The sequence below is a fragment of the Megalobrama amblycephala genome, linkage group LG11 (assembly GCF_018812025.1).
Source record: "Megalobrama amblycephala isolate DHTTF-2021 linkage group LG11, ASM1881202v1, whole genome shotgun sequence".
Classification (NCBI taxonomy): Eukaryota; Metazoa; Chordata; class Actinopteri; order Cypriniformes; family Xenocyprididae; genus Megalobrama; species Megalobrama amblycephala.
The window spans coordinates 38,990,315-39,000,895 of NC_063054.1; the positions used below are offsets into that span (position 1 = coordinate 38,990,315).

General features: G+C 38.7%; 1 protein-coding gene across 3 annotated transcripts in view; it reads left to right on the top strand.

Annotated features, from left to right (window-relative positions):
* Positions 1–357: 357 nt before the first annotated feature.
* Positions 358–10,581, top strand: part of LOC125278651 (mitogen-activated protein kinase-binding protein 1-like) — a 16,017-nt gene continuing 5,793 nt past the window's right edge. For 2 of the 3 annotated variants that reach the window (XM_048207954.1, XM_048207956.1), the window contains exons 1-16: positions 359–594; positions 2,059–2,150; positions 2,531–2,593; positions 2,917–2,974; positions 3,047–3,217; positions 3,293–3,430; positions 4,568–4,741; positions 4,854–5,014; positions 5,277–5,466; positions 5,681–5,812; positions 5,884–6,068; positions 8,196–8,287; positions 8,410–8,535; positions 8,755–8,825; positions 10,221–10,342; positions 10,448–10,523. In XM_048207954.1, the coding sequence (XP_048063911.1) occupies positions 490–594; positions 2,059–2,150; positions 2,531–2,593; positions 2,917–2,974; positions 3,047–3,217; positions 3,293–3,430; positions 4,568–4,741; positions 4,854–5,014; positions 5,277–5,466; positions 5,681–5,812; positions 5,884–6,068; positions 8,196–8,287; positions 8,410–8,535; positions 8,755–8,825; positions 10,221–10,342; positions 10,448–10,523 (1,956 nt within the window). In that variant the 5' untranslated portion in view covers positions 359–489. Of the gene's footprint in view, positions 595–2,058; positions 2,151–2,530; positions 2,594–2,916; positions 2,975–3,046; positions 3,218–3,292; positions 3,431–4,567; positions 4,742–4,853; positions 5,015–5,276; positions 5,467–5,680; positions 5,813–5,883; positions 6,069–8,195; positions 8,288–8,409; positions 8,536–8,754; positions 8,826–10,220; positions 10,343–10,447; positions 10,524–10,581 lie in introns of all 3 variants that reach the window. The other variant, XM_048207955.1, reaches the window with a different exon arrangement.

Consider the following 10,581-nt stretch of genomic DNA (forward strand, 5'->3'; position numbering starts at 1 on the left):
ATATATATTTAATTTTAAAATTATATAAATATTTAAAAAAAATTAAATATGCATGAAAACCTTAGAAACAAAGCATGTACACAAAAGGCCTAATTTTTTAACAAAAATGTGCAGTTGTGATTTATTTGAATATGCATTTAAAAGTGAAACGTCAAATGAATGTTTATGGCACACTGGTGCTTATATTGTTTCTACACGTTTAGGCACGTATTGCATTATATTAATATTAAAAATTATATTTATTTTAAAATTGGATAAGTATTTAAAAAATTAAATATGAATGAAAGTGTTTCATATGGAGATGTTAGGTGCTCATGAATATGTAAACAGCGGAGCGTCATGAGTCTCAAAGGCCAATCAGATCGCAGGACGCGCTGATTAGCGGCGGCGCGCAGGTACAGGAGAGCGCGGATGTGATTCAAACAGAACTCGCTGGACTTTACTGTAGTATTACTGGAGTGTGTGAATGCAGGACTGAAGCTGGAGGACATGGAGGCTTTTACCATCAAGAGTCGCATTAAAAGTCTCCTGCGCTCTCCGTCCATCAGACTGAGAAAGAGCCGAAGCCGCTTCACAGACAGTCTGTCCAGAAAGGTAAAGAAACAATCAGAGAATAGTTAGTTAGTTAATGGATCAGTGCTGGAATCAGAGAATAGTTCATTAATGGATCAGTGCTGCACCTCAAACCTGCGGCAGAGTTTGTAGTTTATATTAAAACAAGAGTTTGTTACAATTATCAAATGTTTCATCACTGTAACAAACATCAAAGGAAACATGAATCAAACCGCTGCTCGTTTTGATGAGTTTGTGTCCTTTAATCAGTGCAATGATTGTCTTGTGTTTACTTTAGTTTAATCTGCTGATTAGTTTGTCTTTTCATTCATTGGTCCACAGATGATGATGTCAGTGGCTTTCAAAAGGGTGATTCTGGCAAAATATTGTTTCAAAGATTACAAACATGAGACTTAAAAATGTTTGCATCAACAAATTTCCCTTTTAGACATTAAGGGCAATGTCTGAAGTGATCATTCATTTTAAAAGTTACTTTTTTAACATTTTCCAAAACAAAATCTCATTACCGCAACAGTCTGCAAATGTCAATCCCATTAGGAAAGCTAATACATTTTCACATTTTTAAAATTAACAGTCATACACAGTTACACAAAACTCTGAATAATATATATTTTAACATTTTTATTTTATTTTACTGGTTTTTCTCATTACCGCAACACCTGCTGACTTAAAGTTGGTTTTATATTCGCACATTCAGACTTCTGATAAATTCAGACTTTCCAATAAATGTGCAATAAATTAATGTTTGCGAATTTTAAGCAGCGACATGATATTGACAACCAACGATTGTCAACTTACAACATTTTTCACAGTCGATCAAAATAGGCAAGTATTGTTTTAATGGCATATTTACTTGTGAATGTCCAATAGTGTGATTAACAAGGCTATTGAATACGGATGTGCGAATATAAAACCAACTTTACCGAAGTCACCTGCTGCCATTTATTTTCATTATTATTATTATTATTATACATTATGAAATTATATTTTTTTCTGTCATTTGAAAACATCTATTAAAACATTTTTATATCATTAGTATATTTTCATTTTGTTATGTTTCAGTTATGTAGACGCATTGCGGTAATGAGAATTTCAACAGAAAATGCAGTAAAATACAACAATAATTCATTCCTGTGTTGAATTACTCTCTGTTCAGTGTAGAGAACAATACTGTCTTTATTATCATGTTTTTATATATTACTGAGATCATCAGTGCCGTGGTGTTTTAATGAGACAGTGACGAGTCGATGATATTGACAAACACATCAGCACATTCCCATGATGCTCCTGTGTTGACTTTGAGCTCATGAAGAATGATAATGTCATTGATTCAGCAGTGACACTCTGACTTGCTGTCTTTATTTCCCACTAAATACTGTTCATACAATAAAATGCAGGAAAATAACAGTATATATAATGTGTGTGTTTAATAAATGTTTAGTGTGTGTAATTCACTGATCTCTACTTTGATCTTGTTGTTCTCAGGTGACTCTAGAGAAGGTTCTGGGCATCACGACCGCAGGAAACAGCGGTTTATCATGTGACCCGTGTTCAGGAACCATCGCCTATCCAGCTGGGTGAGCACACACACACACACACACACACACACACACACACACACACACACACACACACATCATGAACACTGATCTCACTGCAAAGTGTTTAAAAGAAGAACAAACATCTGCCGATGGAGTCAGAGAAATCATCTTGTTTTCCCTTTGGATTGAGTTTATTCCTCTGACTCCATCGGCAGATGTTTGTTCTTCTTTTAAACACAAACTCACTTCATTTTTCAATCTTTTATGAACTCTTCTAGTGTTTTATGTTGATAAGTTTGAGGAAAGCTCTTTCTGAAGAGCATTACAGCGATTAACCAGCTTTAATTGAAAATACAAAGATTAGTCGGAGCTTTAGGCCTATAAATGGATTGAACTCTTGGATCTGTTTCATTCAGGTGTGTCGTCGTGTTACTGAACCCGGCCAAAAACACACAACAGCATCTCATCAACTCCTCCAGGTGACGAGAATCTCAAGACTGTTACAGTCGTGATGTTGTTTTTGGCTCTACTAGATTGAATGTTGATTATTTTCCTCATTGTTGCAGCTCCTCTCTTCCCAGTCTGTCAGTAACGTTCTGTTTACTTCCTGTCTCTATGAAGCCCCTCCTTCTGAAAAGCACAATGTGCTCTGATTGGTCGGCTGGAGCAGTGTGTTGTGATTGGTGTTTGGGAAATGTCCCGCCCCTTACCATAACCGCCAGTTACTAACTAACTCAAGCAGGCCCCGCCCCTTTATTATGCGCATGAATTATTTAAATGAGGAATGTTGTGTCATATTCAGGAAGACCATCAGCACGCTGTCGTTCTCGTCAGACGGCCGGTTCCTCGTCACTGGAGAGGTGAGAGTCCGTCAGTCACATGTTCAGTTCCGGTCAGTTGTTGCTCCGGCTAACGGCGCTGTGGTTCCTCAGAGCGGTCATCTTCCGGCCGTGCGCGTGTGGGACGTGTCCGAAGGGACGCAGGTGTGCGAGCTGCTGGAGCACCAGTACGGCGTGTCCTGCGTGGCGTTCTCGCCCAACAGCAAGTACATCGTGAGCGTGGGGTCGCAGCATGACATGAGCGTCAACGTGTGGGCCTGGAAGGTACCGTGATGATTACCCATCATGCCCTGCTGCCGCCCCTGAGCTTCAATTACATGCGTTTCCTCTCGTCCGCAGAAGAACGCGCTGGTGGCGGCGAACAAGGTGTCCAGTAAGGTGACGGCGGTGTCGTTCTCGGAGGACAGCGCTCACTTCGTCACCGCGGGGAACAGACACGTCCGCTTCTGGTATCTGGAGCCCTCGCGCTCCCATGAGGTGCGTTCGTGACCTTTAACCTTTTAGACGTCTGGAGCTGCTTTCAGTTAAAATCATGCATGTTTTTGACATTCTTTTGATATTTAATTTTAATAAAAAAATTACTAACTTAAATGTTAAAACCAACATTTTGTCCTAAACTAGTTTATCATGTTGGTTAATTTATGCGTGTTATTTTTCTTTTTCATGTTATTTTCGTGTTATTTGCATCCTCGTTACACATTCTGCTGTATACCTCTAATTGTGATGATTTATTGGTCTTTTTATTGCACAAGATTACAAATATATGCAATTACACATTGATTTTGTTGCTTACATTTTTTTTTTTTTTTTACATAATTTTATTTATTTTTTACTTTTGTTTTATTTATTTATTTATTTTTACTTTCTTATTTAATTTGTTGTTTGTTTGTTTTTAACTTTATTTTATATTTTATTTTTTACTTTTTGTTTTTTTACTTGTTTTATTTATTTTTCTTTACCTTTTGTGTTTTTTGTTTTCTTTCTTTTTTATATAATTTGTTTTTGTTTCATTTTGTTTTATTTTTAACTTAATTGTTTTTTTTTAGTTTGACTTACTTTATTTAATTTGTTGTTTTATGTTTTTTAGTTATTTTATTTCAATTTAATTTATTTTGTTGTTTTTATTTTTATATTATTTATTCATTATTATTTTTTACTTTTATGTAATTTAATTTTTTTTTTTACTTTATTGTGGTGTTTTTATTTTATTTCTTTTTTTATATTATTTCTTTGTTTTTGTTTTATTTTTTTAACTTAATTTACTTGTTATTTGTTTTTTTTATTTAGTTTGACATTTTAATTTGTTGTTTGTTTTTTATTTTAGTTTTACTTATTTAATTTTTTTTTTTTTTTTTTTTTTTTTAGATTATTTATTCATTATTATTTTTTTACTTTTTTATTTTGTGGTGTTTTCACATTCACATTTGTTTTAAATTGTTTATTATATATATATATATATTTTTTTTTCACTTGGTCTTTATTTTTGATAGTTTTTCCCTCAGTAGTCTCATTCAGATAATGGCACATCATCATAAGTCCTAGTTATTTAAAGAAAGTTCAGATAACGGTGTCCCTCAATAATGCATTGATGAACCGTCCCATGATCCTCTGCAGCCGGTGCCGCTGATGGGCCGCTCGGGGCTCCTCGGGGAGCTGCAGAACAACTTCTTCTGTGGCGTGGCGTGTGGACGCGGGCCGAAGTCCGACAGCACCTTCTGCATCACGTCCTCAGGGCTGCTGTGCGAGTTCAGCGGCAGGAGAGTGCTGGAGCGATGGGTCCGTCTGCAGGTCCGACTCTTCTTCTCTTTCAGCACCCGATCCGTGTGGGCTATACAGGATTACAGAGAACGAGTGAATGCAGGAAAGAAAGAGAGTTGATCGTGATCATGATTGTGTGCAGACGAGTTCAGCTCACGCTCTGACGGTGACGGAGGATCTGATCTTCTGCGCGTGTGCGGACGGAACCGTGCGCGTCTTCAGCCCGTCGGACCTGCGCTTCATCTGCACTCTGCCTCGCCCGCATCATCTGGGCGTCGACGTGTCCACCGTCACACAGGCCAGGTGATTCAGTGACACATGACTGACACATCCAGGTCATGATTAGAATCAACAGGAAACCTTTTTAGGACCAATAAGATTTTTATAACGTGATTCAGTTCAAGTGTGATCAGATGTGATCGTGTTCCTGCGTTAGAGACTCTGATTAACGCATCATCGTCTGTAATTAGTCGCGTTTCACGTGATGGGATGAAAAAAATCCCACAGATTTACACGAGACGAGATGACGAGACGCTTCTGATCTGTCCTCCTCTGTGTCCTTCAGTCACCTGTTCAGCAGAAAGCCCGACGCCCGCTACCCAGACACTGTGGCGGTGACCTTTGACCCCGTGAACCGCTGGCTGTCCTGCGTGTATAACGATCACAGTTTATACGTGTGGGACGCGCGAGATCTGCAGAAAGTGGGCAAAGTTCACTCGGCGCTGTATCACTCGGCCTGCGTCTGGGATCTGCAGGTGAATCTACTGCAGTGATGCTGAAAATTCAGGAATAAATGACACTTTACTGTATATTCACATAGAAAACAGCTGATTTACATTATAATAATACTGTTTTACTGTGTTTTTGATCAAATAAACGCAGTCTCGGTGAGCAGAAGAGACTCTCTGAGCAGATTTTCTGTGACTGTACACACATGATATGTGGTCAGCTGTCCGAACTCTGTTCCAGATGTTTCCCACAGACGCCGACGGCTCCCAGACGGCTCTCGGCTCCTCTGATCTGTTCCTCAGCTGCTCTTCTGACAGCACTGTGCGTTTCTGGAGCTCGGACGGCGTTCGCCGCGCTAACGTGTTGAGCAGCGTAAGTCTCTGAACGCTGATGTCGTATCGAGGGTTTGATGACGAGTGATGAAGTGACTCCAACTCTCTCAGGATCTTCATCACGTCCTCTACATGGACGACAACACCGCCGCCCTGCTGGACGTGGAGGGAACTGCGGTCAGCGGCTCGGAGAAGCCCGAGAGCTCAAGCGCCGACAGCCGGAGCGGCATCAGATCCATCTGCGTCAGTCCGGATGGGAGACACCTGGCGTCCGGAGACAGAAACGGCACACTGAGGTACGGATGATCATGTGACGAGCTGTCATGAAAACAATGTCACTGTGCAAAAAACTTAATGATGTTTACATGCTTTTAATATATATACTTTATTTATTTAATTAATTAATTTAATTATTTATTTATTTTATCATTTATTTTTTATTTATTAAATAATAATGCATTAATTATTATTTTTTTGTTTAGGCATTTATTTTTTATTTTTATATATATACTTTTATTTTGGTATTATTTATTTAATAATAATTGGTTGATTAAATAATTTATTTGTTCTTTGATTAATTAAAATTATTAAAATTAATTAAATTAATTTAATCAGTATTATAAAAAAGTATTATAAAATTATTTAATAATTTATTAAAAAATAATGAATTATTTAAAGGCAGGGTAGGTAAGAAATTTTGTTCCAAATTTGTTTAAACTTTCTATATATATACATGCATAATTAAAATGTAAGAACTCTGGTAAAAAGAGTATAAAAATCGAGTGACTCTAGACCGTTTAATCTGTATTAAACACAGCTCATTATTTCCATCCGGGACGAAACATAGGATTGGCTTAGGCGGCTGTCACTCTCTCGCAACCATGGCAACCACCCTTTTGCCACACATGACCTGCCCACTTGCGCGCGCACGTTTGATTTGGGGAATCCAAGAGGCACGGATCCTAGGAATACCAAAACAATGGCAGAGAAACAGCAAGCTAAATTCACAGTATCGGCCTATGCAGTTAGTGAAGGCAAACCAGGCAAAAAAAGGAAGACAGTAACAGTACAAGAAAAGGCAATGAACAAAAAGTCTTTGGATAAACAAAGAAATAAAACGCGAGTTAATATCGGCGTGGCTTTCCAGCGATGGCGAGAACTGAGGGAACTCAAGGGGCTGAAAAGTGACTCCTTGATGGCTTTATTTCTGCTGGACAGGTAAATCTTTCTTTTTGTATTTTGATCATACATATTTTTTTGTTTATTTTTTCATGAAGCATGTGTCATTAGCACACGTAGCTGCGTAATATAGCTAACATAACATTACTTAGCGAGCCGTAGTAGAGACGATAAATAATGATAGCTATAGTGTTGAATTGTGCATAATTTTACCCTCTGTCTAACTCTTTTACCATGTTCACCTGTAAGTTTACCTGCACGTTTTTTTTCGCCTTTGTTTTGTTTTTATATTCTCTACCTATGTTTACTGATGTCTCTATCTTGTATCTGTGTGTGTCGTACACACTTTGTTGTATGTGTGTGTTATTATTTTGTGTCTGCAATGCAGTTGTGAGTTGATATTTGAGTGTATGTTACTCTGTTGATCTGTAGAACAACGTATATGTTATGAATCTTACACGAAATTCATCTTCATCACAGTGTAAATGATGGTAATGGAAAAACGTGTATCATGCAACCTGTTTTTAGCTTTGCCTTATAGATAACTAACTCGTTAGCGAATCAAAAAATATATATTTTAAACTTTACCAATATCAATATGCTGGCTTGATAGTGAGTACTAAAATCTTGTTTGTTTATCTTCATAATTATAAAGTTATTTTTATTACATGTGATTCTGACATGATGTCACTACATGCACTGTGCTCCTTCCTCTCCGCTCGTCTCAGGTAAATAATGCGTCTTCCAGCTCAGTGGTCGGAGTCACACGTTCATGCGTTTTGGGGGCGTGGCTTTGGAAGGAGCCCAGAAGGGAGGGGGTGGAGTGAATGGAAATAATGAGCTGTCTTTAAAACAGTCGTGAGAGGTCTACAGACACTCGATTTTTATACTTTCTTTTTCAGAGTACTTACATTTTAATTATGTATTGATATATAAATAAAGTTTAAACAAATTTTGAAAAAAAGTTTTTTATACATTTTTTTGCCTACCCTGCCTTTAATGCAATTATTGTTTTATTTATTAAACCATTTATTTATATTTAATATTTTGTTTAATGATTAATTAATTAATTTGTATTAATAAGTTAATCAAACAATTACATTTTTCATTTCTTATTTAATTGTTTAATTATTACTGATTATTTATTTTATTTATTACATTATGTAATTAGTATTTAATTATTTTTATAATTAATTTAATATTTATTTTATGTAAAATAAATTATGATGATGTCATGGTTGCAGGATTCATGATCTGACGTGTATGAAGGAGATGGTGAAGGCTGAAGCACATGACTCTGAGATCTTGTGTCTGGAATACTCCAAACCTGACACAGGTGTGCGTCCGATCGTTCCCAGACCTGAGTGTTTTCCCTGCAGACGTGACTGTGTGTGTGTGTGTGTGTGTGTGTGTGTGTGTGTGTGTGTGTGTGTGTGTGACACTGTGTGTGTTCAACAGGCATGAATCTGCTGGCCACAGCGAGTCGAGACCGGCTGATCCACGTGCTGGAGGTCGAGGAAGACTACGGTCTGCTTCAGACGCTGGACGAGCACTCGTCCTCCGTCACGTCCGTCCGCTTCGCTGGTGAGAGTCCCGTTATTATTCCCAGAGTCCCGTTAGAGAATATGTGTGCAGGTCAAACATCCAGTCATCTCTGAGACTTGATTGCATATTCAAAATTTGTACGAGTAGCAGCAGGTCTGGAGTCAGTGACTTTACAATTAAGATGAAAAATGTTTTGAGTTTCTGGTAATGAGACACACACACAGATCTGTGACCTGATCATCTCATGTCCGTCTGCAGCCAGTGATGGGAAGTTGAGGATCATCAGCTGCGGAGCGGATAAGAGCGTGTACATCCGCACCGCACACAGGGTGAGTCACGCTTTCAGGATATTCCCTTTCCTGCAGTGTGTGATGGAGATGATCGTGAATGTAAAGATCTGCAAACATCAAAGTGATTCTGAACTGAAACGAGTCGTCAGTAATTCAGTCTCACTTCCTGCTGAACCCATGTAGGTTTGTAACTAATTTGCATAATGTCCACCTCTGGTCCTCATTGGCTGAACAGCGTCTCTTTGCTCCGCCCTCAATCACTGTAGTTGTATCTGAGACTGGAAGAGTTTGGTTCGTGTTGTTCATGTCGAGAAGACGCTGTTTCTGCTGAGATTGATACGGTGAAACCGTTACTGTTCGAATCACTGTGAATATTCAGATATGATAATGAGCGTTTGGTTTCTGACCAATCAGAGCAGAGCAGCTCTCAGAGAGGCGGGGTTTAGAGAGAGCGAATCTTTGATGGAAGCGTTTCAGACACTGAGAGAAAAGAGCTGATGCTGCAGTGGATATTATGAGAGAATTAAAGGGGGGGTTGATTTATGATTAGACGTCTGTTACGACACTCAAAGTTCAGTGCAAAGAGAGAGAGATTCTTTTACATAATTCTGTTTAAGGACTACAACGAGCTTCTTCCTGGGTTAGTGACATCAGCCTAAAATTTACATAAACCCCGCCCCCGAGAACACTCAACAAAGGGGGCGGGGCCATGTTGGGCTGCTTTAGAGAAGAGGAAGAGTTGTTGTAGTCGAGTGTTGTTGTCATGCCGTCATTTTACGCCGGACTGCTTCACAAACGAGGGTCAATTCAACACAAAAGATGAACATGACGGCACATGCTAGTGGATGAGTTGAATCAACTCCACAGCAACTACATCAATTTATCCACTAACCATTCAGAAACGTCTAAAAGTTGTAACTTCTTCCTGAGTCTCTCCATCAGTGTCGACTCCGGTTTGAACAATGTAAGGCTGAACACTTTCATCATTTTGGCTGCGTGAGATTCTCCAGCTTTGTTGTTGTTGAGCTGTTAAAGCTCCGCCCTCTTCTGGAAAGCGGAGCTCATTTGCATTTAAAGGGACACACACAAAAACGGCGTGTTTTTGCTCACACCCAAATAGGGGCAAATTTGACAAGCTATAATAAATGATCTGTGGGGGATTTTGAGCTGAAACTTCACACACACATTCTGGAGACACCAGAGACTGATATTACATCTTGTGAAAGGAGCATTATAGGTATTTTTACCCTAGATGTATGATCCTGATGTAGGAATCTCTAAAATAGCATAAGAGGGGAACTTCAAAGCTCATTCAGCAGCAGTGATTTAAACTAGCTTAAAATACGTTTGTTTGTTTTTTTTTTTTTTTTTTTTTTTTGTTGTTGTTTTTTATGGTTATAGTTTTAGTTAATTATAATAACCCTATTTGTTTAGACCATCAGAGGAACCGCCTTCAAACGGACACATCATGTGGTTCGGAAAACGACTCCCAATGACATGGACGTGGATCCCACATGCAAGTACGCAGCCGTCGGCTGTCAGGACCGCAGCGTCAGGTGAGAACGCGAATCATCCAGTGACGAAATGAGGACGAGTCCTGTGTTCACGAGTGTGTGTGTGTGTGTGTGTGTGTGTGTGTGTGTGTGTGTGTGTGTGTGCAGAGTGATCAACATCAGCAGCGGCAAACAGAAGAGATCTTATAAAGGCTCACAGACTGAAGACGGCAGTTTGCTGAAGGTCAGACCGTCTGATTCTCACTGCTGTTGAAGAGTATTACTGTCTTCATCTGAACAAA